Genomic DNA, 27,676 nt, shown 5'->3' on the forward strand with positions numbered 1-27,676 from the left:
TTCTCAAAAGATCAGAAAAGAGAATCAATAAGAGATGTAGAACAAACTTGCCTATATTTATTTCATTTTCATGAAACTGCTTTGAAGATGAAACTCATATGGTGAAGAATTTAAAAAAAGATAAGAAGAAAATGGAGATCATTTTAATTCTATTTTTAAACTTCATTTCATCAAAAATGAAGTGGAATAAAAAATTTAATATTTGACAAAAAAACAGAAAATTTTTTGTTGAATTGTGAAAAAAAATAAAAAAATAAAAAAACTAATTTGAATTACAATATTTGTAATATTATAATTTGTTAGGTATTTACAAAATAATCTGAAACATCCAACGATAATGCACGTTGAAATCTTCTTCTTAGAAAACTAAAAACTTCATGAAGGCTTGCGATGATATCTTCATATCCCTCTTCTTCCAACTTTTCAAACACTTTCCTTTTTGTTGTTTTTCTTTTCATTTCTTCCGTTTCATCTTTCTTCTTTTCTTTCAATCTTCTTGAAATATTCAAAAAGATAAGAGAGCTTTCACATGTAATATTGCCATCTATTGTTTGCCGCTGAATCTCCTCCAAAACTGCATCAACAGCTCCACTTTTCAGCAAGTCTTCAATTTCTGCAATCTTTCTGATCGATATCACTTTAAGTAAACAAATGCAAAAATTGCAAATATCTCTGTAATTGCTCCTTGATGCTCGATAAATCTGAACAATGCTACGAATAAGCCCAATAAATTCTTCATTCCACAATTGACAACAGCGAAAAAAAAGATTCAATACATGCAGCCATCTCAATGAAACAATCTCCTCTTCAATTTCTTTTCCTCTTTCCTCTCCTTCTTTTCTCTTCCAATCAATGCATCTTTTCGACTCTTCCAATTCTCTTGTTGCCTTTCTTGCAAAATGCAGTTCACTGACAATAATTTTTTCCAACGATCCATTGCTGTAAAGTCTGCTAATCAAAATTTGCCAAGCAGACTGATAAGCAAGCTGAGTCAGATTGCAATGCTCCTGATGATATTCGATGATTTCTTTGATCTCATTCAAATACAGATCTTTTTTGATAGACTGACAAAAAAAGATTGGGGAAAAACATTCAATCAAAAATGAAAATGAACTACTCATACGAGATATTCAAGATTACACAATGCCATCAAAGCCATTTCCACTTCTTTTCTAACTTTCCCATTTTCTTCTTTCTTCAATGCAACTTTCAGAAGGTTAGGAATACAAATTGAAGTCAAGTCAGGCGAGATGTGATTTGTTGTAGAAATATAGCATTCGCAGAGATCAACCAGGAGCTTTTCATCCTTTTCTTTTTTCTTCTCATTTTCATCAATAATCATCTTTTCGAATTTATCACGCAGAAAAGAAAAACGAAGAGCAATTTCGCTCGTATCTCCTGTGAGTTCGTAATACATAATATACTTCAGCAACCAAATTGCGTTGTAAATCGACACTTTATCTTCTTCAATCATTTCGAGCATTTTGTTGAACAGTTCTGTTGTGAAAATGGATTCAAATTCTTCCATATTCATTTCATCAATTATTTCATTCATTTCAATGATTTTTTGTTTCTGACCAATTTTCGTGCAATGCTCCAGTTCGCAAAACAATTCTTTAATAAAAAATAGAAATAAATAATAGAAATAAATGAGAATTCAAATACAACAACGAATGCAAGCCTGTGAACTTTTTTATGTTGTCCATCTCCTATAATTTCATTTTTTTAAAGAAAAAATGAACATGAATGACATGTCATTTTACCGTTTTTATCGAATAAGCATATATTTGGATAGAAGAAGTTTATGATAGATAAAAACTCAAAATGCCTTTAAAAATGTGCGTTCATACTGCATTTTTAAGCATTTATGTTTTTTACAAAGGATTATGGAGAAAACAACGCTTTATTATTAATCTTTATTTGTAATGGATTCAATGATCTTCAGATTTGAAAGAACGGAATTATCCATTCACAGAATGAGAAAACCGTGAGTGAACATTACCTGCCGAACAAGAAAAATTATTTCCTGTGATAACAACAAGAAATAGTGGAATACAATATTTTTGGAATTTTGCCTGATGATTTTAGTCAATTAGATGGCCAAGGGGAATGCAACAATTTCATCAATAACACAAAAAGGCATAATGTATGTAATTTTTATTGTTCAATTGATTGTGAAGATATTTCCGTCTGTATCCTTTCGAAAGTGCAGGAATATGAGTTATTGTTGAAATGGCCAATCTCCGCTTTGGAGAGCAATACGATGAGAATGGAGCAGATTATTATATAGCCATTGGGAAATAAATGAAGTTATGCAAGATGCATGATATTCATTTGGAACAAGAGATGAAAACAAATTCTACTGAAGTTTTATTGAATGAAGATTTATGGATGGAATTCTGTGAAGGACAAAATCTGCACAATGTTACATAGCATTTGGGAGCATAAGGCAGTGGAACAGTTTGTGGTATTTTTTTGGCAAGGAAAGTGGCTGGCAATATCAAGTGAAAGATATAATCACAAAAAATAGCAACAATTCAATGGAAAAAAGGAGAACCCCAAAATGTCAATTTTATTTTCAAAGTTCTCATGTTTCTGTGAATGCGCCAGGCAGACATGGAAAGCTACGAAATTCTATTTCTGATTCCGCTTTTGCTTCAAAAGAGTGGAGAAATGGCATCGAAGATACAAACATATAATCGAATATTTGTTGGCAATCGAACAACATTCTGCCCGATTGCATCTGGATTTCATTCTTCGAAGGAACAGCCATTTTGAGTAAAAAAAAAAAAAAAAAGAAGAAGAAGAAGAAGAAGAAGAAGAAGAAATTATCATTCGAAGTTTGTTTTCAACGACGACTACAACAACAACATCCTCATCATCTTATCCCTCCCTCCTCCTCTCTTCCAAAAAAGCGGCTGTGAATGGCTGCTGACACCAAATGAAACATGCTCCACATTCAACCCAAATCGACTAGCTGTTAAGCAGCCCTGCAAACACTCCCAGAACCGTCATCTTCATTCAGACGAACATTTCGCTCAGTCAACTCGCCGAAGGAGAAGGGAGAAGATGAAAGAGAATGAAAAGGATGTGATGGTGTTGGTGAAGGTGCTAGGTGAAGAAGAATTGGAAGATGAAGATGATGATGGAAAAAATGAGATAGAAGTGGAATGATATTAATAAAAGAGAAAGAAAGAAAGAAAGAAAGAAAGATGATGAAAATGAAATGAAAGAAATTGAATAAAATGGAATGAAGTTGAATGAAATCATATCCATTTGCAAATTGTGGAAGGAAAAGCCAACCAACAACATAATGAAGCTGGCTCAATGAAGTTTATTCTTTTTATTCTTCATCTTCTTTTTGTTAGTTTGTCTTCTTCTGGTGAATGTGAATATCTTCTTCATTCGCCCACTCATTTTCTAATTCCTCTCATTCCTCTCCTTTTCTTCTGGTTGTTGAAGAAAGTCAAATAATTATTTTTTTTTTTCACTTAATTTCTATCCCTCTTTCTCTTTTCATTCCAAGCACATCTCCCAATTTTCATCTTTAAATTCATCCAATTATTCGTTCTTCCTTGACTTTTACTTTTTGCAATAAAATACAAAAAATACAAAAATTCAATAAAATTATCCATATGGGACAAAATATTTGACTTCAGGCATTTACATTGATAAATTATGCATTTTTCATTGACTTTTTTGTAATCAAAAATTTAGAAAAAAAATGGGTTTATTTTTTGAAATACATGTGAAGTCACAAAACATTTTGTGATCACAACCATGATGTTTGTTTACAGTTATGAAAATCAAAATTATTTTGTAATCTGGTAAAGTTTAATAATGTAATAAGTCAAAGAATTTTTTGGTGCATTGTGCATTAAAAGCTTGAAAGTCCATATTTTCCCCCATATGGGTAAATTTTTTTGAAAAGTTCCTTTCGTTTAATTTTCAAATACAGAAAAAATTTCATATTTTTTTCAAATTTCTGTTCTCTCTCTTGAAACTTAACAAAAATGGAAATAATGACACTCACAAGTTTTTTCTTTCATGACAGTGAAATTTGATGAATGGTAACAGAAATGTGATCGAAATATGAAATTTTTATCTAATTTGAAAATTAAACAAAAGGAACTTTGCAAAAAAATTTAGACATATAGCCTTTCAAACCAATTTTGAATCCCTTTCCAATTTTAATTCAAATGTTGATATCTGTTTCTCCAGAAAAACAATATTAATCAAAATATTCTCTTCATTCTTTCCATTTTCAACAGCAACAGAAAATTTTCAACAAATCTTATCTGCATTTTTTCAACTATCGTATAGGGAGAATCCAAACTTTTGTAAAAAATTCAAGACAATTTTTTTTTCCTATTCAATTGCATCAAATCGATCCAAACTTAGTGAATGCTTCTCCAAACATCCACCTGTCAAAAGTTATTCCATTATTTTCATCGGTGCAGAAGGTCATGACACTCAATGGCTCAACTCTAAATTAAATGTCTATTTTTTTTTTTTGAAAAGTTTCTTTTGTTTGATTTTCAAATAGAATAAAAATTACTTATTTCGAACAAATATCTGTTTCCACTCACCAAATTTCTCTGTCACGAAAACAAAAATCTCGAATGATATTCATTTCTAAGAGAATTGTATTTTCCTCAAAATATATCTCACCAATACAAACTCATTTGAAAAACAATACTTCACTTCAGCTTTATTTGTGCTCAGAAAAAATTAATTTTTTAAAATCTCGGAGAAATAGGATTTTGAGTTTCTCCGAGATTTAAATAATATTTTATTCTGAGCACAAATGAAACTCCTATGAAAGTTTCGTTTATCAGTTGAGTTTGTATTGGTGAGATATATTTTGAGGAAAATCAACAGGATTATTCCTCTTGCGGTTATTGAGATATCGATCTTGTCCGGTATTTTGTGCGATGTCCGGTATTTTGTGCGATATCCGTATTTAAGTGAAATTTATAAACCGAAAATTATAAATGAAAAAATTTGTTTTCAAAAATAATCACCCGCTTTGAATTATATTTGGCGTAACAATTCTTATTATAATGAAAAAATCAAAATTTCAAATTTGATGCTCTTGCTTTCAATATGTGTTTTTTTGACAGGAAATGTTAGTTGATATTTTTTTGTTACAATTTGTCATTGACAGTCATAGACCTTCAATGACAAAAGGAGTATTGATTGATATTTCAGATGCAATCAACGAATATTTTCCAAAGTGCTTAATAAATCTTAAAAAGTTTTTTTTATCGTTGATTGAATTTATTTTTATTTTTATTTTTATTTTTATTTTTATTTTTATTTTTATTTTTATTTTTATTTTTATTTTTATTTTTATTTTTATTTTTATTTTTATTTTTATTTTTATTTTTATTTTTATTTTTATTTTTATTTTTATTTTTATTTTTATTTTTATTTTTATTTTTATTTTTATTTTTATTTTTATTTTTATTTTTATTTTTATTTTTATTTTTATTTTTATTTCAATTTAGTAATTTTTAGTGACAGACATATGATATTATTACTTGTCATGTCACCGAAGAATAATTTTTCTGTGGAATAAATTGCAAATGATGCAAAATCGTATTTGTTTGAACTTTGTTTCTCACTGATTTATACAATATTTATTTCATTTTTCTATAATTTTTGTTCTGCATTTTTTTGTCACATTACATCAGACTTATTGTGAATATGATAAAAGAAAAGGTTTGAAAATAATTGTTGTTTTTTCACAAATGCAAAAATAATGTGCCAAATAAAAGACAACGTTTCCATTAAGCGATGTTTTTCAAAAATACAACGATTCGTGGTTGCTTCATAACAGAAAAATATAAATAATAATTGGGTGATTATTTTTGTAATCATATATTTTCATTCAAAAATTTCGGTTCAAAAATTTCCCTTAAATATAAATTTATGATCATTGAAAAGTGAAAAGACTGATAAAAGACATCTTCATCTTTATATGGGTGATTTTTTTTGACTTCATAAAAAAAGATCAAAAATCGTAAAAATGAATTCTATTTTGGTAATTTTTGATCAAAGAGTTAAAATGATTTTTTGCATGTATTTAGCATTTATTTCTATAATATATATTTATTTTATATAGAGTGGTTTTTTTATCCGGACAATTTTTTTTATCCGGACATTTTTTTTTATTGGCGTTTCTCAATAAATAAAAACTGAAAATAGAAATAGCATATTGAACCAGGTTTGAATATGTATTAAACGTTCATACGAAAAAAATTTTTTGTCAATTTTTGTTTTTGATGAAGATCTTGGGAATTTTTAATTTATTTTTGATCATTTGTTTTGTCCATTTTGGACTATCTTTCTTTTTTTGTTTATTTATAACTACAAGGCCATGAAACACACACAATGAAGTTTTATTATTCCAAATGTTTTATGTTTTTTCCTATTTTTTCAGGAGTTTTTCGCATTTCATCGTTTTTGACTAAAATCATGAAAAACTGAAAATTCTTAGCGATACTATGATTAGTTGATATTTAAAGTGATGCGCATTAAAAAGAATAATTCTTAAACGATATCTTTATTTGGTCAATACTTTGTGAAATATTGTAACAGCAGCTGTATCAATCAATTTTTGATATAAACATATTTGTTCATATCATTTTTGTTTCAATTTAATATGACTAACAAATGAAATATGTAATGTATTTTAATCTCTTTAACATGGCATGTTGTAATATTAGTCGTAAAATACAACAACAGATTAGAAATTTTCAGTTTTTCATGATTTTAGTCAAAAACGATGAAATGCGAAAAACTCCTGAAAAAATAGGAAAAAACATAAAACATTTGGAATAATTAAACTTCATTGTGTGTGTTTCATGGCCTTGTAGTTATAAATAAACAAAAAAAGAAAGATAGTCCAAAATGGACAAAACAAATGATCAAAAATAAATTAAAAATTCCCAAGATCTTCATCAAAAACAAAAATTGACAAAAAATTTTTTTCGTATGAACGTTTAATACATATTCAAACCTGGTTCAATATGCTATTTCTATTTTCAGTTTTTATTTATTGAGAAACGCCAATAAAAAAAAATGTCCGGATAAAAAAAATTGTCCGGATAAAAAAATCACCCTATTTATTGAAAAAAAAACATAACTTTTTTATACTTTTGGTGAAAAAGAATTTTTTGATTGATTTTTATAAGAATTAACAAAATATAAATAAATGAATAAAAAAATTTCAAAATATAATGACAAGTTTCATAACTTGTTGAACAAAATAATATATTTTAAATTAAATAGATAGATATAAATTCATATAATCGATTTATTCTAAATTGTATTCAATGTGTTTTATATTTATTGATCTGAAACATCATAACCAAATTCCTGTTCCAGTTGTCCATTTCGATGACTTAAAAAGATAATGAATTTCATGGATGGGAAACAGCAACGGATAATTATCAAAGAGTCAATCTCAACTTTTCTTTCCTAATTATTCTTATGAAATGATATTCAGGCATTCCTCCCCATCCGTTGCCCGTCTTTTTTCAGTTTCTGCTCCACTTCATCAAAATTCCCCATATGAAAATGTTGCCCATATCGTCTTCTTTTACTCCAATATTTTCCTCATTAATCTTTCATAACACAATTTATCGCTTCTCATACGAAAAATCGATCTTGTACCGCTTTTTCTTTGAATTCGCTTCGTTCATTTTTTTTGTATCTTCTCTTCTCAGTCAGCTCCCTCTTCCTCAACCACACCTTCATCACCAGTCTCATCTTAAACAACCTCAGCATATTCTATCTCACCTCCCCCACAAACACCCTCTCACATAACTCCTTCAACAAGTCCAGCTGTAACATGAGCAGCGACATCTTGATGCACAGAAACCAGCAAACTTCTTGAGTTGAATGATTTTCTTGATAAAAAGATCAGCCAGTTCTGTGTGGTCGAAGAGGTTACCGAAAGAAGAAGAAGAAGATAAAGAAGATAAAGAAGAAGATGATGATAACGACGATAATGTCGAGGAAGATGAGGAAGATGAAGACGAGGATGAGGATGAAAAAGATGAAAACGAAAAAGAGGAGGAGGAGGAAGGAGAGAAGAGGGGAAGGCGATGGTGGATGTGTAGGTGGGGAAAGAGAGGGTGAAGTGAAGTGAAGAGGAAGATGAAGAATATAATTTTGCAGAAGAAAAAGAAGATGAAGGAAAAAGTGTATTTGCTAATAAATATAATGGAAATATTATAGGCTCTTTATTCAACTGAAAGTGACAAACAGATAGGAACATGGAAATGCTGGGGAAGAGTTGGAAACAGGCAGATCTTTCAATTTTCTCTCAAAATGTGCGGATTTATCAGATTTTGGACACATCTTCACTCTTCTCTTTTGGAATATTCGCTTTGAATAAAGGAAAATCTAAAATATTCTCGAACTTTGACAGATGCTCTTCTTCCATTTCCTCTATTCATTCTTCTTTCTTCTTCGTCTTCTTCAATTGGAGCAGCACGCTGATCAACTTTACCATTCCGGAGGCTGAGAAGTGAAGAGAAGAAGGCGGTAGGAGATAATAAATCATTATCATCTTCGTCGGAGCCTGTGATTGACCCTTCGATTGCCTCGGCGGTGGCTGCGTCATAACATATGTTGCAGATATGGAAGACGTCAAGAGGCAGCTGAAGAAAATGCAAACACAAGAAGCTGTTTCTGAGAGCGCTGTGGACGCTTTGAGAGATTTAGAACGATACAGCTGACTATGCTGGATGGGGGTGTTGTGTGTGCCTACTATGTGGGGCTTTCGGTGATGCTTTTGGTTCCGCTGGTGGCGCAGCTTCTGTGGCTTGCAGCGTCTGTGGGAACGAAGCCAGAGGGAAAGCAAAATTTTGTGTCGGCTGTATGAATGCGTTCATTTCGATCTACGATCAGTTTGACCCTTCACTGCAAATATGGCGATCGCAATAGTCGATGCGTGTGGTGGTGAAGCTGGACGACGAAGTGATGGGGCGAGGGGTTGCAGTGTGTGAAGTGGGGGAGATTGTGGAGAAGGGGCTGTCTGCGGTGGGGCTGAGGATGGAGGATGTGGTTCTGTTGCCAGCAGCGATTGCGCTGGCAGAGCTGGAGGAACTCGAAGAGGCAGAGGAAGGAGAAAGGTGAAACAAAGAGGGAGGTGATGGGAATGAGGAGAAAGGCAGGCATCCGACAGCGCACAAATAGTTTGTGGAGAGAATCAAAGAGAACCAGGGGAAGCTGGAAGAAGCGATGGCGCCGTTGATTGTGAAGGCGCTTGGGCTGAGTGGGCTGAGGTTTGTGAAGGCAGAGGTTGAGGCTGGCGCAGACAAGCAGCATTCAGTGGAACCAGAAGTGTGCAGTTCTTCTCCATCTGATGGCATCCAACAGGAGATATCAAGAGCAGAAAAAGAAGCAGCAGATGGATCTTTGAGTATAGCTTCAGATGGAAGAGAAGAAAATGTGGGGAAAGATGAGGAACAGGTGGAAATGTCTACGAATGATTTGGGGATGAATGAGGAGTCAAGGAGAGAGGGTGGTTTCATTGATTTGGAGAATGATTTGGAAAAGGAAGAGGAAGAGGAAGAAGAAGAAGAAGAAAAAGAAGAAGAAAAAGAAGAAGAAAAAGAAGAAGAAAAAGAAGAAGAAAAAGAAGAAGAAAAAGAAGAAGGAGAAGGAGAAGGAAAAGAAGGAGAAGTGATTGAAGATGACGAGTCAGAAAATGAAAATGCTGAGAAAGTGAATAGCGTTTCAATAATTTGTTGTTAAATCATTCTATGATTTTCAATTTCAGGTGGAAAATCAAAACAAAACGTTGATAGTGTCTTAACGGGCTTATTCTTCGTAAAAGTTCATTTCAATTTCTCTTTTGAAAAACATTCATACTAAGCCTTTCGAATGTCTGCCAAATCCATCTCCTCTCCGTTGTCTTCCTTCTTCCTCACCAACCACAGGAATCCCCTAGCGAGCCACATATGCTGCCCTGTTCAGCAAGAGCTCTGCATATCAAGCGCATCCCTCGTTGCTGACGCGATGCTGCTCGTAAACACATACGTATTGGATTGTCTGTTCTTCCCGAGAATCGCACGAGGTATTGGCACAGTTTCTTGAGGTTGAAGCGAGAAGGTGGAAATTGATGAGGAGAAGAAGAAGGAGGAAATAGAATGACAAGGAGATGCAGTAACAAAGATTGAGCTGGATTTACAGATGGATTTCTGTGGGAGTGAACAGAGGTCAGTGGCAAGAGGCGACTGAGTGAGCAGCTTTGGTGGTGCGTATCAAGAACAGGAGAGACAAACAATTGGATGCGGTGCAAGCAAGATAAAGAAGTGGAAGCAATTGCTGAAGAGGATGTACTGCTTGAGTGTGCAGCTGGGCATATGAGAATATGCTGTCGAACCAATAAAAAATGTCTGCGGATGTTCATCTTCATCATCACCTCCTTCTTCTCTTCCCCTTCACATTTCTTTCCGTTGCTGCCTGTGCAACTTTTGTGTCGAAAGCTTCATTTTAAAATGAGTAAAAAACTTGTCTTTCTTTTTCGTCTTCATCTTTATCTTTGGCTCTTCCTGTTGCCTCCCTTTGCTCTGCTCCACGCTCATTTTTCTAATGAAATCAGCTTTCTTGCATCTTCCATTTGAATACGCGCTTCTCAATAATCGCTCATTGGTGATGTTTCAAAGCGAGAATATAAACGAAATGTGCCTGGGAGCTCCTTCTCCCTTCGACTGATATTTCTCATGCAATGCCCATTCACTTCATTCTCTCCGTTCAGCACAACCTGAGCGCGGAAGCCGTATGAAGCTCTGACGCAGAGTTGAATGTGCTTCTGCGGAAGATGAAAACAGTTTCGATGCATATCCTGCAATCCAACAAACAAATCGACAGCGATGATGACGTTGAGAGCAGGAAAAGTGAATGAAATAATTCATGGCTGGTAAAATCGAACAGCTGATTGAACAGTTGAAGTTCGTTGGAAAAAAGATGGAATGATATAATACGAAGTGAGCTTAAATATCACAGAAGAAGAAGAAGAAAGAAAAGAAGACGAGGCTATGGAGAAATGTGAAACTAGTCGAATTGATTTTGTGAAGTAGAAAATAATTTGTTTGAATTCGTTGATTGGACCTTATATTGAATTTGATGAATTGATTTTTGAAAGAGCTAACAATCGTTATCACAATATTTGAAAAAGGCAAAAGGAAATTGGTTGATGAAAAATAGTATTCTCAGTTCGTTGACTGAATTTTTGCAATTGTTCTGCCCTTCAGTGAGAAACAAAAAATGAAGATATTTCTCAATTTCTTTTCCTTTCCATTTTTCCTCTTCCGCTCAGCTCACAAACTTCTCTGAAAATATCAATTCCCTTCCTTTTCTTCATCTTTTTCATTCTCTTCCATGAAATATTCTTCTCCTCTCATAAAAGTTACCCCTCTTCGATCTAACATTTCGCAATATCCCTCTTCTCATCGGCTTTCACCCTCTTTTCCTTTTTTTCAAATTCCATATCTCCCATCAAAAATAAACACCTTCCTCATCATCCCCAGTCACTTCCATATATATTTACTACATTTTCCTCTACAAATCTCCACTTGCTCTTCTCCACCCCCTTTGTCTCAGAATTTCTTTCATTCAAAAACCCCTCTCGAAATATTAACATTCAAAAATATACTCAACTCCCACCCCCTGCCACAAAAAATATTCTTCCATCTCTTCTCTGCCCCATATCTCTCCTATGCATAGTGTTGATGAGATAAACGAGATATAATTCTTTGGATTGTTGAGAATATTATTAAAGGAGATGATCATGCCAAAAACAGAAAAAACACCTCTGCACATCAATCACAATGTGTATGGGCTGAGAAAACCCTTCTGTGAGATACACGATATATTTTGTGAAGATGCATTCCGTGCTGTATTCAACCATTCTGGTGCTGAAATGAAGAGATTGAGTTTTTGAATGATGATGGCTGTGGAAATATGCATTCTGGAAAAAAACAGTCGATGAGCAGTCTGGTATTTATTTTTTTTTTATTTATATGAATATTAGCCTGTTGACTGTTTTTGTGTTTCTTTCATGGCAGGAGGCGGAAATGAATGAAAATGAATGAAAGCTGGATATTTCGTTGGGCAGACTTAACATCGAATTGGGAGAGCGAATTCAAACGAAAAGTGCCCAGGGTGAAGGTATTGGGAAGGAAATTGGAGATTATAATTTATTACGAAAAACAGGACGTTTAAAAATTTGAAAGAATAAATAAAAGAGAAAACGCAAATCTCAAAATTTAACAGAAGATCTAGAAATTGACGCATTTGGATGAGATAAGGCTATTGAAAAGGTAGGTCAGCGATTCAGATGATGAAACACTTGAAAATTGATTGGTTTCACTAAATATTTATCGATTTCAACTTTTCTTATTTTATCCTTTTTCAATACATCATAAATCTTATTTTCATATTAAAAATTGATTGATTACGTATTGTTATTATTGTTTTTATGTTTTTCAAACCTGTAAACATTTGTTTTGTTCTGTAAAATTTATTTTCGAAATTTTCAATGCTTTTTTATTTTTTTTTCAAAATAAGAAATTAAAACAATAAGAAACAAATTTAAATTAATTTATAAACAACAACAACCATATATAAAGCAATATGTTTGAATGATCACCTCTTTCATTTTTCTTTTTTAAGCAACCCTTAATGAAATTAATTTTTGATCAAACTTCGGAATTTTTTATGATTTCAAAAAAAATCACCCATATAAGGATTTTCATTTGTTTTTTAAGAAGTTGTGATGAGTTTTTCGTCGGAATACAAAATCTCTTACCAACAACAAACAAACTTTAAGAAAATAACATCGCGAAAAAAGTTATGATTTCAAAAATAATGACCCAATTGTGTATTAAAATTGAAAACAAAAGATTATCAATAAGAAAAAACAAAACATTTCTCTATTTTTTTCTTTATTTTTATAAAAGTTATGAATTGGTCTATTTTTTTGTTCCACACATTAAAACTTAACTTTCACAAATTTTACTTTTATTTTAAATGTGAAAATGATTAATTATTTTCTTTGCAACGTGATCATGAAAGTGGATATAATGGTTTTGATCAAACATTTTGTTGGAAATGAAGCGATTGTTTTTGATTGTTGCAATGCTGGGGATGGTTATGAGCGAGGGGAGGTTTGCAATTAAATATTATCATTTTCAATATACTTTATATTTTTAACAGTGAAGTTAAGGAGTCCTCTGACGTTACTTCAATTGAATTTTCGGCTGATATCTCTCGATTGATGAAGCTGATCGTGAACTCTCTTTACTCAAATAAAGAAATTTTCTTGCGAGAGTTAATTTCTAACTGTGCTGATGCACTAAATAAAGTTAAGATTGAGTCACAAGTGAACCCTGAAGTTCTTGGAGAAGGAGATATGGCCAAATTGGAGATCACTGTGATCCCAGATGAAGATGAAGAAACACTTACAATTATCGATACAGGTATTGGTATGGATAAAGATGAACTTATCCAGAATCTTGGTACCGTTGCTCATTCTGGAACATTCAAATTCTTCGAGGCTGTTGCAAATGGTACGATGGATGCTGACCTGATTGGACAATTTGGTGTTGGGTTTTATTCAAGCTATCTTGTTGCAGATAAAGTGGTTGTTACATCTAAGAGGCATAACAGCACACAGAATATTTGGACAAGTACAGGTACATCTTCGTTTACAGTGGAAGAAGACACAAAAGGAGAAAATCTTCATCGAGGAACAAAAGTTAAACTGTTCTTGAAAGAAAAAGAAATTCAATATGCGAATACTACAAGAGTCAGAGATATTATCATGAAGTATTCACAATTTATTGATTTCCCAATTTTCCTTCGAGTTGAGCAAGAAGATAAGAACTACAGATCTGCATCAGATGATGATGAAGATAATCCAGAGCCAGATTTGGAATATGTTGAACCAGTATATGAATACGAACATGTAAACTTAGAGCCAGCAATTTGGCTGAGAGATCCAAATGAAGAAATTGCAGACGGTGATTACATTGCTTTCTTCCACACTATCGCTCCAGAATTTGCAGAAGATCCAAGGATCTGGACCCATTTCCATCAAACGATTGATTGCGATTTTAAGTCTATCCTGTTTATTCCAGGATCAATTCCAAAACTTGGATTTGCTGCGAATGATCGTAGATTTACTCACATCAGATTGTACATCCATCGTGTACTGATCACCGAGCAGCTGGAGAACTTTTTGCCTCGCTATCTTAACTTTGTGCGTGGTGTTGTTGATTCAGAAGATTTGCCACTTAATGTGTCTCGAGAAATGCTCCAAGAAACAAAGGCCATGCGTATGATTGCAAGAAAAATTGTGAGAAAAATTATCCAAATGATGAACGAGATTGCGGAACGCAGCAAAGATAGCGAAGAAGACGAAGATCCATATCTTACGTTCTATCGTGACTTTGGTTCACAAATTAAGATTGGATGCATTGAAGATCATGACAACAGGAAAAAATTGGCAAAATTGCTTCGATTCAACACAACGGAGCACGAAGAATATCCAATTTCACTTGATGATTACATTGCAAACATGAAGCCAGATCAAAAATACATTTATTACATCGCTGGAGATCCAACAGTTACAACAATCACAAAGTCGCCGTTTTTGATTCCATTAAAGAAGAAGGGATATGAAGTGTTGTTCTTCCCTGAAACAATTGATGAGGCTATGGCAAAAGAGATGCGAACGTACGATGGCCGCCCGTTCGAGTCAATCACCCAATCAAATTCGAATAAAGCCGAATCAGATAAAGAGAAACAAAGATTGAAGGAATGGAAGAAAGAATTCAGACCATTGACAAACTGGTTTAAGAAGTTGCTGAAATCAAATGTTACACGCGTTGAAATTTCAACTAGATTAGCAGTTGATACAACTTCACCATGCGTTCTTTCATCTGCTGAAGGCTCTGTGTCACCACAGTTAGCTGAAATGATCAGAGCACAAGAGGAAAGATTAAACCAAAAAGCTCAATACGAAGAGAAGAAAGTTCTTGAGCTTAATCCAAGAAGCGATTTGATTAAAAGAATGAATTATGCTCTTCAAACCGCAAAGGACAAACGCGATCAGGAGAAATTGGAGAAACTTGGAAGAATGATGTTTGAGACAGCTATGTTAGATAATGGGTATCACATTGAAGATGCCACCGTATATGCTGATCACGTGTTTGAGATCATGACAAAGATGACTGGACTGCCTCACGCACCAGTTATGCCAGATGACTTTATGTTCGATTTCGAGAAGATGAGACAGCAGGAAGAAGAAGAAGAACTGGCCGCTTTGAGAGCAGAGAAAGCAGAGAAGAGACGCAAATTGCGCGAAGAGAAGCGTCGCCTGGCAAGAGAAGCTGGATTATCTGAAGATTCAATCGACGAGTCAGAATTTGCTGAAGATAAGCCTTTGGATGAACAGGAAGAATTGTTCCAAGAATTGGAGAAGGGTGTTGGACCAACTAAAGCCGATGAGGAATACTTCAAGGAGTTGCACGTCGAGGATATTGATGATAAACGCGATCGTGAGCTTGCTGAAAGAAAGGCTAAAAGAGAAAAACGTCGGAGGCAAATGGAGAAAGACAGAAAGCGAAAGGAAGAAGAGGCAAAACGTAAACGCAGAGGAAGAGGCGATGATGATGACGATGATTAGATTTAAAATTTAACTCAAAGGACATTGAGTACATACATGAAAAGAACCAATGAATACATGTATTTTAATGAAGTTTATTTAAACGTTTTGACTCACCCTTCTTCTGTTTGCTATATTTTTCTTATCTATTGTTTGACATTTGTTAACTTTGACTTTCTAAATCATTCATATGTGTTATTTTATTTTGCGCTTTGCGCCATCCTTTCTTTCTCGTATTCTTCAAACACATGATGCAACTTTTAGTGTGTTTAATATATGGAACATTTGCGTGAAAATGAAAAATATGCTCTTTCTTTTTTTTCCTTGTTTAACAAAGAAGCGATGTTGCTACCACTGAAAGATTTTGGATATAATTATTGAACTTTCTCTATCACTATCTGCTGTATTGGCAGAAGAAAATAAAAACGTGTAACGAAAGTGCAGGTCATTGAGAAAAATACCAGGTTTAGCAAGGATGAAAAGAAATGTATAGGAAATACAAAGATTTCATATTGAAAATAAATAAATAAAATATAAATAAGAGAAAAAGTGACTAAGCAAGAAACATAATGAAGTGTGCAAAATGTTAAAAAGTGAAAAATTCTCTTCAATTTGACGTTTCTCTTCATTAAATGCTTCGGACAAATACTATCCGAGACAATTGTGCTTTGTGTATTGAATGCAAAGGCAGTTGCAGATGAATGGCTAACGAAATGAGCCAGTCGGAGAAGAGAAAATTTGAAGAACAAGTCCATTATTAAATGGACATATTCAGTCGTTAATAAAAGAATAGGATGGAAAATGCGAGAGAACGAAGCAAAGAAATTTCGAGTTTCAATTTAAAAAATTTGCTTTTCTTAAAGAATAAACGAATCAATAAACATTCACTCTAAAGCATTTTCAGAAAGATAGAAGTCCTGCTTTTTTTATTGGCGACGATATGTTACATCATCAATTGCTTCTTCTTCTCTCACACTTTGAATCTTCGACATCTCTGGCTCGTTTTCTGCGGTCTCCTCCAACACTTTTTCTTCTCCTTTCTGTCTGGCATCTTCTTCTGCATGCTCCGCCTGTGAATCACATCTATCGTCCTCTTCTAATCGTTGCGAATTGCTCACATTCTCTTCAGTCTGTTCCGTTTCAATGCTTTCTTTCTCTTTCTTTTTCTCTCCTTCTCCACTTTCCACTATTTTCGGCTTCTGCTTTTGGCTAGTACGACCAGTTTTGCTTTTGTTATCTTCACTTTCTCCTTCTCCCACGCCTTGTGACGACTGAGTCCTTGAGCTTGCTTTCTCCTTGTGAGCAGAAGATGCACTGGAAGTCTGCCCTTTCCCACTGTAATAGGGACTTTCTCGCTCTTCCTTTTCTCTCTTTTCCTGCGCTCTGCTGCCCGAAGACTTGTTTGAAGCAGACGAGGCGGCTCGCTTAACCGTTCGCGGCTTCGAACTTTGAGATGACATCGATGTTGTTGAGCGTGCTGAGTTTAATTTTTCGTCTTTGGCTTTTGTTTTCGAGGAAGAAGAGGAAGCACCAGCAGCTGAATTTGACGTTGCAGATGTCTTTCTTTGCACTTTTCCAGATGAATTAGTCTTTCCAGTTTTTGAAGTCGAAGAAGAAGAAGAGCCAGAGCGAGTGGCTGTGTAATTCCCAGCCACACTTTTCGATCTCTCCTTCAGCTGAGGCCTTTCACCAGCCTCTGCAATGCTCTCGCCATATTCGTTCTCTTCCTCTGCATTCTGCTCAGCCCCCGAGCTGTAGCTCTCTCTTCGCTTCCTCCCCTTTTCTGATGCTGAGCGGGAAAGCGAAGTGGCTGGCCTCTTTCTCCCAATCGAGCCGTTGCTGCCTGTTGTCCTGCTCTTTTTGGTGTTGCCCATCGTCTCCAGAAGCGTCGGGTCGAGTTTGTTGGTCACTTTCATCTGGTACATCAGCCAGTTCATCCGCTCTTTTTCGACTTCCGCTTCCTTGGCAAACTGCCGACGCTCTTTCATTATTCGCTGCCTCTCATCCAGAAACTCCTTCGTCTTCCTCTCTTCCTCGAGGAGCTTCTGAAGATGCTGCTGCCGCAGGAATTCCTGCACACGTTGGCTTCTGCATTGTTTAAAAAAGGAAAATCGCAAAGAAAAAAAAAAATTAAATAAAAAAAAATGAATTCAAATAGGATAAAAAATGAAAAGAATAGAAAAGATAAAAGCAATTGTAAATTATACAAAAAATGCAATAATATCATCAAATACAACAAATCAACCACCACACCGTTGAATCGCTTCCTGCTTGTCTTCTTCTTTCAGCTTCTCGTCCAGCATCTTTCTCATTCTCTCCAATCTCTTCTGCTCTTCTGCTTCGAGTCTTCTTTGCTCATGCTCATCCATCTCCTTCTGCCGCTGCTGCTTCTTCTGCTCTTCAATCTCATACATCTTTTTCAGTGTGTTGTCACGACGTCGCTTCGCTTCTTCCTCTTCTTCTCTGAATTAATAGTAAATGATCAAGGTTATAATGAATAAAACATCCACAAACGAAAAAAAAAAAAAAAGAAATAATCAAAGGCAAATAAAATTTGAATAAAAGGGAGAAAAAAAATCACAAATATAAATATGTGAAACTGCAATTCATTAAACATGACATCAACTCCACTAAAACACAAAATCACTCAGAAAAAAAAATTACCTCTTCCTTCGTTCTTCCTCCTCCTGTCTTTCCTTCAGTTCCCTCATCCTCTCATCAGCCTCTTTCTGCTTCTGGATTGCCATCCGCCTCCTCTCCTCGTTCATCTCCTGCATCCTTCTAAACGCCTCTTCCAGCTCTCTCTGTTTTCGCTCGGCTCTTCGCTCGGCTTCGCGTTTTTCTTCTTCTCTCCGGCGTCGCAGCGCCTCCATTTGCTCTTCTGCTTTCTGAATCTGCTCTTTCTGCTTGCGCTGTTTTTCTCGCGCTATCTCCTCCTTAAAAAAAAAAAATGCAAAATAGAGAAAATATAAGAAAATTAATACGCAAAGAAAAGTATTATTAAAAAATGTGCACAAAGAAATTTTTTTTTTACTGTGAAACACAAAAGTAAATCACTAAAAAATATCATAAAAATAGTTCTTCTTTTCATTTCAATTAAAATTCCTCACAAGACATTTTTGAAACGAGCATCATACCTCCTTTAGCTTTGCTCTTTCCACTCTCTCCCTCTGTTGCCTTCTCATTTCTTCAACTTCTGCTTGTCGGCGCTGAATAAAAAATAAATGTCAATATTCAAAAATCAAAAAGGTAAAAATGAAATATCATTAAATTATTGAACGAATAGACAATTAAATCACAAAAAATCATTCAAATAAAACAAACTTCTTCTTGCTCCTTTAATTTTCTCTGCCTCTCTTGTTCTTTTTCTTCCTTTTCTTGAAGTTGGCGTTTAAGTTCAAGTTCTTTCTGCTTTTGGCCTTCCTCTACTCGCTCAAGTCCTCGATACTGAATAATCATTAAAGAGATTTGTTTTAAAAATTACGGGGAAAAAATGTGCAAATATTAAGCATAAGGAAAAAATATGTCATAGAATATTTTAAAAATGTTAGATTAAATTTATACAACGTTCATTTTTTCATTGAATATGTCAATTTAATAAGAAATTTAATAATTAAAAAAATAAAAAAAGAAAAATTCTTTTATAAATGAAAAGCAACGCAATCATACGAAGCGTTCAAGCTGCTTTTGAGTCTGTTCTTTGCGATATCTTCTCAATTCTTCCTGTTAGAGAAAAAAAGAAGCATGTGAAAATATATCGAATGAAATTAATGTTAGATTTCAAAGAACAAAGTAATAACAAAAATAAGAAACATAATTGCATTCAAAAAATTTATTATTAATATATTCACATGTCACATGAACCACACCTCGCGTTGTCTTTCTCTTTCTTTTTGTTCTTCGTCTTCCTTCCTTTTTCTCTCGGCCTCTGCTTTCAATCTCTTTTTCTCTTTTCGCTCTTCTTCAAGTCTTTGCTTTTCAAGTCGATTCTAGGAATTAAAATAAAAGTGTATAAAAGGAATGTCATTGAATCATAAATGTTTTTGGAAATGCTTCTTTTTGCAAACAGCTTCTTCTAATGCTTTCTTTCTTTCTTTCATTGCAATTATTCGTTGTCTTTCTGCTTCCTTCTTCGCTTCTTCTGCCTTTCTCTGTTCTTCTGCTTCCTTTTCTGTGTATTGTTTGTTTTGTTCAATCAATTTTTGCATCTCAAATTCCCTTCTTTGTCTGGCCTTCTCCAAGCGTTGTTCTGGAAAGGGTCGTTTTCAATTTTATAAAAGAAGAATGAACAAACAATAAAAAAATTAAAACAATCATATAAAAACAAACTTTCAAGTTCAAGTTGCTTATCACTTCGGCCAGTATTTTGAACTGTTGTTGATCTTGATTGTTCTTCATCAATTATCATTTGTCTAACTTCGCGCAAGAGCTCGAGCTTTCCTGTTAAATATCATTACATTTAACGTTTAAATTTGTTACTATTTGTAAAAATATTATAACCTTTTCTTCGTGACTCATAATGCTTGTATTTCTTTTCTGCGAATTCTCGGACTCCAGATCCATCATCAAAACTTTCCACTGGCTTATACACAAGTTCATTTGCTGTTATTCCTTCTCTACTCACTTTTATTCCAAGTTCATGATTAATATTTAATAAATAAATATATTTATATAAAACAATATATAACTCATTATAACAAATTCATTAGTGATTAATACTTGCAAGAACGGATCGTGGAGAAAAAAGAACTCCAGAAGCTCGTTCATCGAAATTGTCCAAATTGCAGAGGGTCTGGGATTTTGAACTGCGTCTGGTTTTTGATAACGACATTTAATAAAGGGTGAATATAAACCACACTCAATTCGAGAATTCTTTTGTAAATAAAGTATGAAAACTACGAAACATCTTTTCAACAAATATTGTATCGTTATCGTTTTGAGAGATCATGTTTACCATCAAGTATTTTAGAAACGCAAATTTTTTATTTGAAAATTTTCTTGTATTTCAAAAAGAAAAAATTATCCATTTCATGAGATATCGCATCAACATGTGGATTTTTGTCGTTATGGCACTATTAGAAAATTGCTTTTGTTTCCCAATAGAACTTAACGGAGAAACATTTGATAAGACCATAAACAAAGGAAATTGGCTGTTTGCTTTATATTTTTGAATTTTATTTATTTATTTAATGCTCTGAAACCATCAATTGATAACATAATGTATTTTTTAGTATTGTTTGACTAATATTTTAAAAAATTATTTTTTTATTTATCATCGTAATTTTAAATTTTTAAAAAAGAATTTTTACTCATTAAGGTATGACTTTGCTTTTCTATTTTTGTGGTTTCTGAAATATGTTTTGAAGTTGTAAACAATGCATGAAAATGGAAAAAGAGTGGTATATTGCTTCGCAAAATCTTCCAAATGGAGTGAAATTTGGAAATGTGGACTGTGACAAAGAGGGAATGCTAAAACGAACATGGAATATAAATGCTTTTCCAACTCTTCTATTTTTTCGCAATGGTATCGCCTTTTTGAGTATTTGTTTAACTTTTAGAAAATATTGAATCATAATAGGAAAGCCTATTCGTGAGTACACAGGTGAACGTTCTGCTTCAGGATTTGTACAATTTGCAGAAAAAATGGCAGCATCAACTGTGATTAGCATACCGCTTACTGAAGCCTTGGATCTTCTCTCTTCTTCTTCAATAAGCGGTCCTTTAGGAATCGATTCTCCTTACTCAAATTTTTTCCTATTTTGCAGGCGCGAAAAATCTGAAAACTCGTTACGAAACAGCAAACGGAATGATGATTTTGAATCACTTTCAGATCTCCCTCTTATTTCTTCTGAAAAAATTCCATCATTTCTAGTTGAGCGAACATTTTCTTTGATTGCCAAGCTTCACAGATCTCTTCCTTCTCGATTTGTGATTGTTGACATGGCAGAATACGATACATTGAAGGAAAATCTAACAGACATGAAAATAAAAGTTGGTAGAACAACTGATGAAAATGGAGCCAAATCCAATCCAAAATCAACACAGATTAACAGAATCTCACTGAAATCACAAATTAAAGCTACTTTTTCACAGATCCTTTCGGAAAGAGGAAGATTCTGCCTGTCTTACAACAGTCCACTGATCAATCAGATGCTGAAAGGGAAGTACAGCCCATTCAAATCCATGAGCCTAGCAGATTCAGAAGATGCCGAAGACAATTCAAAATTTCACACAGACAAAATGCTGGAAGCATTTCTCAGCGACTCATCGCCGTCGTCTTTTCTGCTTCTGTCTTCTGCGATGGGGGGCGAGTTCGTGTCTGTCTTTCCGTTTGTGCACACAAAGGATACCACCCCTGCTTCGTTGACTCAATCTTCTTTATTGCCTTCTCAATCAAAGCGCTCAATCGTATCTCCTGACTCATTCTTGACTTATTCTTCATTGTCAGCATATGCTTCCTCTTCATCGGCCCCAACTTCTTCGAATCCAAATTCCTCATCACAACCCACATCATCTACATCATCTGCACAGCCTTCATTTCAATCTGATTCTTCTTCTGAACAATCTCAGCAACTTCCACATCATTCATCTAATTCAAGCGCCATTCGTCTTTCTTCTGGTATAAGGGCTTCTCTTTTGTTTGCTCCTCCTTTCACCAAGCGGCCGTTGAAGAAGCCCAATACAAAGGACATTTTGCCCTCAAATGCGCCTCCTCTGCCCTTCTCTCCAACTGCACTGAAGCAAATTCGACCTCTTTCCACTTCAAAAACACCCCGCGATCCAACAACAACCGCAGCGCACCCGCTTTTTTACCCTCATTTCACTCCTTCAAAGATGGATTTCTTTGAAAAGAGCTTCAAAAAGAGCACTTCTGCCTCTTTTGTATCTGCATTGTCTCTTTTTGTGTTCAGTTCGCTGTATCCACCAGCCGCTGAGCATACGCCGTCTGTGGGTGATTGGGTGGAGATGCGGAACATTCATCATGTGTTGCTTGTTCAGCCGACAGAAGCAGAGCACCTTTATTATGAGCGGGCAGAAGAGGCGAAAAGGAATGCGAGGGAAAGCGATGATAGAAGTTTGAGTGCTGAGATGGCAAACAAGACGAAAGAGGAGTTTCGATTGAGGGCGTTGGCATTTCGTCGGATGGCTGTTGATTTTTCATGCCCTTTGATTAACAGCCCTTCATCTGCTTCTCATCTTTTCTTCGCTCAGATTCCTGGCTATTCACTTCAAGAGGCCGAATATGCGCAGCAACCGCTGCGATTGTTCGGTGAGAAGCTAAAAAAAGTTGACTCAAATGTTGATGACTCAGATGTTAATGTGTCATCAAAAGCAATCAATAATATTGAACAAAATGAGCAAACATATTCTTCTTCTCCTCCTTCACGTTCTTTAGAGATATCTTCTGCTTATTCTTCATCTCAGCATAAAGATAACAAAAGAAAAGCGCAATTTAATGAATCAACTAGTTTCCATTTCAATTATCCACCGTTTTTGCTTGCTTCTTCGTATTTCTTTTCAATTTTGAATTCATCAAAATACTCTTCATTCGATACATTTTATAAGCTTCCCTCTCAAAAACCCAATGTTAACGGTATGTTGAAATTTTTTTCGAAAAATGAAAAGATTTTTGGAAAGTCATTTTTTGTTTTTTTGTATTTTATTATCTTTTATATATTTTTGATATTTTTGATGAATGAGAGAATTATTGAAAAAATACATTCATTTTTTTAATCCTTCATAACCCTTTAGATCCCTCAGCTGATCCATTGATTCTTGTCGTTAACACAACAAGTGGAATGGTGTGGATGGCTGACACAAACGATACATCACGCTGGCTTGGAAGCTTGGAAAGAGAAAAAGATATCAAACAGAAACAGAGTGAATCTGAGGCTTCTGAAAAAGAGAAGGATATTACAAGCGCTATACACAAAGAAGAGCTTAACAGTCAAGAATCAATAGAGGAATTAATAATGGCACACACTTTAAGAAGAGAGAGTGAATGGGAAAAAAGAGGATGCGGTTGGATTTCTGGTTATCGAAGGATGAAAACAGAGGAAGATCTGAAAGATTGTTTGGAAGAGACAAGGAACAGTTCCATCAATTTTAACTCTTCTCAATTGCATTTTAACACAACCTCAAGTGAAAAAGGATTGACTTCACATGTTTCAGATACTTTCTCATCAACTGTTCCTTTGTCATTCCTTAGCTATCTATCTCGTATTCAGGACAAGCAGCTGCTGGCTTCTTCGTCTCTTTCAGCTCCTTCCGCATCGCTCTCAAGCCTCTTTGTCTATCTTCGTACACATGATGCCTTTGCGATCAGTCTCACTTTGATTGTAGTTGCAATTATTGTCGGAGTTTCCTGCATTTGCGTCTTTCGGACAGAGGTGCCTGGGCAAGAGGAGCATCTGCTTGCTGTTCTGTCGATGCTGAATGAGGAGTCCAGGAAGAGGCAGAGCGAAAGAGAAGGAGCGGAACCAGCACAGCAGCAAAGGCATCATCATGAACATATGCACCAAGACATAGATAGTCGCAAGAAGAAGCGTGTTTCGCAGGACATGGATGGGATTGCTAATCCGGATAGTTGCGATGAAGAGGTGTGCAATTCCAGTGAAAGTGAACACGAAAGCCGTTGGAAGTATAACAACAAGAAAAACTTAGAAGCTCGCAACGGAAAGAGATCAACAAAAACGCAAAAAGGCAGCGATGAAGACATCAAATGGGGTGAAGAGAAGAAGCAATGGATCGAAGATTTTATGCAAGAGATAAACAACACAAAAGAATTGTTGAAAAAAAGTTCCTCCTCTTCATCTTCATCTTCATCTTCATCTTCATCTTCATCTTCATCTTCATCTTCAACTTCTACTTCATCTTCATCTTTGTTTTCTTCGACTGCTTCATCTAATACGGATTCAGAAGACGAAAAAGCACAAAAAGAAGCAGAAAAGCTTGTGGAACGACTCGTTGCAAAGGGAAAGGCAATGAAGTTGAAAAAAGAGCTTGAAAAAAGAAAAAGAAACAGAGAAAAAAGGTTGGAAAAGCAAAACTTGGAGGCAAAGAGAAAAAATGAGAGAGAAGCAAAAGAAGCTATTGACAAAAAGAAAATGGAGGAATACGAAATACATTCTTTCATCCAAAAAGAAAAAGATTTGTTTGAAGAAAAAGAAGAAAAAAGTTTTAAACAAACAACAAATAAAGCAGATCAAATGAAAGAGAAAGAAAAAGTTTCAAAACATCATTTGACTTCTGGGAATTCACGAAAGCAAAATTTTATTCCTGCAAAAAAACTTGGAAAAAATAAGAATAGCATAAGTAGTATTTATGCGAATGACATTGAGGATGAAAACGCTGCAGAAGAAGAAAGGGAAGAATTATTCCACGATTTTGATGAGATAAAAGATGGGAAAAAATTTAAAGAGAATGAGAAAAGAAGTATTTTAAAGCGTAAAGCCACAATTGTAGAAATTAGCGATGCAGAAGCTGAAGAGATGGAAAGAACAGCATCTAACATATTTCAAGACAAAAAGAAGAAAAGCTGAGATTAATTAAGTGATAATGCAATGAAGATTTAACAGTTTTATTTAAGCATTTTGCTTCGCTTTTTTTCATTTGTCTAATTACAAAAAATAAAGCAATGTTAAGCGTAGTTTTTAGTTGCTTTGTTTTTTGCTGTGTATTTTTTTTATTTAAATTGGGCCAGATGTTCGTGGAACGTATTTATAAGCTCAATGGATTAAGATTTAATCTCATCATAACTTAGAATTAATCATTGGATTAAAACTTTTGGTGAATGGACTAAAGTCAGAGACAAGCTTATTAGAGTGAAAAACAAAACGGAAAACGAAGTTATCCTTTGACTGAAATAATGATTGTCAGTCCAGACAAAGAAGAGAAAATGAATGAATGGGTTCAACATTCATTTGGGACGATATTTTTTGCTTTATGAATTTTGTTCCATTCTGAATATCGAACCTATTTCTCGTTTTTTAATTTTTCTGTATTTTTTTGACATGGAAATGAAAGACTTATAATGATAAAATTGGAGAAAAAGTTTGGAACAAATCGTTGTTTTTTTCATAAAAGCAAGAATTTAGTCCCATTTCAAATCATAAAAAATTCGACAAGAGCTCAGTGTTTATACTTCATTTAAATTATATATTTTTGAAATACTTACCATTTTCGTTCGATTAAAAAAGAGATAAAAACGAAGCATTTTATTGCAGTCAATTCAATCACAGTTAATTCACGCGATAGATATAAAATGGACAAACTAAAATCAAAAATTAAATTTGAAAAAAGGAATAACAAAAAAAAAAAAGCAAAAATAAAAACAAAAAAAAAAAAAAAAAAAAAGAATTAAAATTTTAACATTCTCTACAAAACTCATTTATAAGTTAAAAAATAAAAAAATAATAAAAAAGGATTAATAACCAACAACTCGTTTGCAAATAAAGCCAATCAAATTAGGTTTAGTTCAAATACAAAAAGAAAAAAAGCTTCTGAAGCAGCAATCAAAAGAAAAGCAATCAAGCAACGAAAGATAGCTTTAAGACAATGAATACTCTTCTTCCTTTTCATCAACAAAGCTTGTATTTGCTGAATTCGAATGAAACGAGGAATTATCGCTCTTCAGCAAAAGAAGTTCCCTGTCTGATTCCACTTCTTTGGCATTCCCAGAACACTCTGGAATGATCATTGCTTGGATGCCTTCAAGGCGCCTCCGCTCTTCTTCTTCTTCTTCGCTGAGTACAACTTCCTTGCTGTCTTTCATTTTCTCTTCCATTTCGTCAATCTTCCACTCGATTTCCAGCTCGCTTTTGCTCAAAAGCCATCGCCATATCATCTGCCTCCTCCAGTTAACAACCCTTTTTTCAACGCATGGCCTCATCACTTTCTTCAATTCTCCATCAAACGCTTGGTTTGAAAGTGATCTTACCACACCTAATGACTTCATATAACTGTTTGCCAAGCACAGTAACACGCTGCTTGAAAATATAATCGCTAAAATTATCACTTGCACAATAATCAAAACGGCAATAAACGTTTGGCTCATTCTTGATCCCGCAAACAAAGCAATAACCATATTGCATAAAGAGAAGACAACTAAAATAAATATCAAAATACCAAAACAGTTATTACTGAGATGAAATTTGGCTTGGCATTTAGCTTTGTTGAATTCTCTTTGCGAAATGCGCTTGAATTCGGCAATGACTGCTTTCTGATCTTCTCCGAGCGATCGATCACTCAGGTACATGTCCGTGCGAATTGCTTTTTTTGCTAAGTTCAACTGTGTTTGTGTTGATTTATTCCACTTTTCATTTGATCGAAGGCACGTCAAATATCTCTCATAACCAAACATAAGGCTTGTGTAAAGATTTCTTGAAGGGACTCCATTTTTATCCAGAATCGGTGCGACATAGCTTGCTTCCCAAATATGACCAATAACAGCTTTCTGAGCATCTTTCGTTTCGCCGAAAGGCAGTTGCTTGTTTTGAAGATAGCACTCCGAGGAGCCAGAACATTCGTTTACGGCATTCCAAAACAAAGCGTTCTGGCCAACGGGAAGGGAATGTGCAAATTCTTCCAATGAATCAGATGAAGGAAAAGAACCGCCATTGTTCTCGAAAAGCTTCATGCATTTTTGTTTCTGCTTTTCCGGTAAAGTTTCAGCAAATTTCATAATTGGCAGAAATCGCTGGCTTTCATCCTGCAGAAGCGTGCTGTTATTCATGGAAACGAAATTTTGGTATTTAAGATACCATTAAATAATTTTTTGAGGAAGGATTTCAAAGATCTGAATTCAAAGAACTCGGTTAACGTGGCATTGATGCAATGATGGAATCTAGGCATTTTTTGTTGTTTCAAAATTGAAGCCAAGCTATCCAAATGCATGAGATTAATGTTGTCCCAAAAAAACTCATTTGCATAAACTTTTGTCGAAACGAAAAAATCTTGATTCAGAAAAAACATTTTCTGTGATCCAAA

At 34.4% G+C, this 27,676-nt stretch overlaps 7 protein-coding genes across 7 annotated transcripts; 4 read left to right on the top strand and 3 right to left on the bottom strand.

The window, feature by feature from the left end:
- Positions 1 to 137: 137 nt before the first annotated feature.
- MONOS_12645 (uncharacterized protein) lies at positions 138 to 2,173 on the bottom strand. The gene is made up of 5 exons (XM_067865281.1): positions 2,057 to 2,173; positions 1,851 to 2,002; positions 1,682 to 1,709; positions 1,124 to 1,614; positions 138 to 1,064 (listed from the first exon to the last, which is right to left on the bottom strand). Exons 2-5 carry the CDS (start codon positions 1,863 to 1,865, stop codon positions 300 to 302), a joined length of 1,299 nt encoding a protein of 432 aa, XP_067727951.1. The 5' UTR covers positions 1,866 to 2,002; positions 2,057 to 2,173; the 3' UTR covers positions 138 to 299.
- Positions 2,174 to 8,752: 6,579 nt separating this feature from the next.
- On the top strand, positions 8,753 to 9,150 carry MONOS_12644 (uncharacterized protein; the record flags this gene model as incomplete). Its single annotated transcript, XM_067865280.1, has 2 exons — positions 8,753 to 8,890; positions 8,959 to 9,150. 2 exons carry the CDS (start codon positions 8,753 to 8,755, stop codon positions 9,148 to 9,150), a joined length of 330 nt encoding a protein of 109 aa, XP_067727952.1.
- Positions 9,151 to 9,255: 105 nt separating this feature from the next.
- On the top strand, positions 9,256 to 9,771 carry MONOS_12643 (uncharacterized protein; the record flags this gene model as incomplete). Its single annotated transcript, XM_067865279.1, has 1 exon — positions 9,256 to 9,771. One exon carries the CDS (start codon positions 9,256 to 9,258, stop codon positions 9,769 to 9,771), a length of 516 nt encoding a protein of 171 aa, XP_067727953.1.
- Positions 9,772 to 13,120: 3,349 nt separating this feature from the next.
- Positions 13,121 to 15,991, top strand: MONOS_12642 (putative endoplasmin). Its single transcript, XM_067865278.1, has 2 exons — positions 13,121 to 13,187; positions 13,237 to 15,991. The coding sequence occupies exons 1-2, from the start codon at positions 13,132 to 13,134 to the stop codon at positions 15,707 to 15,709; spliced, it is 2,529 nt and encodes an 842-aa protein (XP_067727954.1). The 5' UTR covers positions 13,121 to 13,131; the 3' UTR covers positions 15,710 to 15,991.
- Positions 15,992 to 16,043: 52 nt separating this feature from the next.
- Positions 16,044 to 20,519, bottom strand: MONOS_12641 (uncharacterized protein; the record flags this gene model as incomplete). Its single annotated transcript, XM_067865277.1, has 11 exons — positions 16,044 to 17,776; positions 17,942 to 18,151; positions 18,353 to 18,624; positions 18,826 to 18,897; positions 19,013 to 19,135; positions 19,358 to 19,411; positions 19,558 to 19,677; positions 19,756 to 19,937; positions 20,018 to 20,128; positions 20,189 to 20,311; positions 20,408 to 20,519. The coding sequence occupies 11 exons, from the start codon at positions 20,517 to 20,519 to the stop codon at positions 16,615 to 16,617; spliced, it is 2,541 nt and encodes an 846-aa protein (XP_067727955.1). The 3' UTR covers positions 16,044 to 16,614.
- A 488-nt stretch (positions 20,520 to 21,007) lies between these two features.
- On the top strand, positions 21,008 to 25,230 carry MONOS_12640 (uncharacterized protein; the record flags this gene model as incomplete). The annotated part of the gene is made up of 3 exons (XM_067865276.1): positions 21,008 to 21,032; positions 21,267 to 23,282; positions 23,441 to 25,230. 3 exons carry the CDS (start codon positions 21,008 to 21,010, stop codon positions 25,228 to 25,230), a joined length of 3,831 nt encoding a protein of 1,276 aa, XP_067727956.1.
- A 1,007-nt stretch (positions 25,231 to 26,237) lies between these two features.
- On the bottom strand, positions 26,238 to 27,422 carry MONOS_12639 (uncharacterized protein; the record flags this gene model as incomplete). The annotated part of the gene is made up of 1 exon (XM_067865274.1): positions 26,238 to 27,422. The coding sequence occupies one exon, from the start codon at positions 27,420 to 27,422 to the stop codon at positions 26,238 to 26,240; it is 1,185 nt and encodes a 394-aa protein (XP_067727957.1).
- Positions 27,423 to 27,676: the final 254 nt, after the last annotated feature.

The sequence above is a fragment of the Monocercomonoides exilis genome (assembly GCF_001643675.1).
Source record: "Monocercomonoides exilis strain PA203 chromosome Unknown scaffold21-1407046, whole genome shotgun sequence".
Classification (NCBI taxonomy): Eukaryota; Preaxostyla; order Oxymonadida; family Polymastigidae; genus Monocercomonoides; species Monocercomonoides exilis.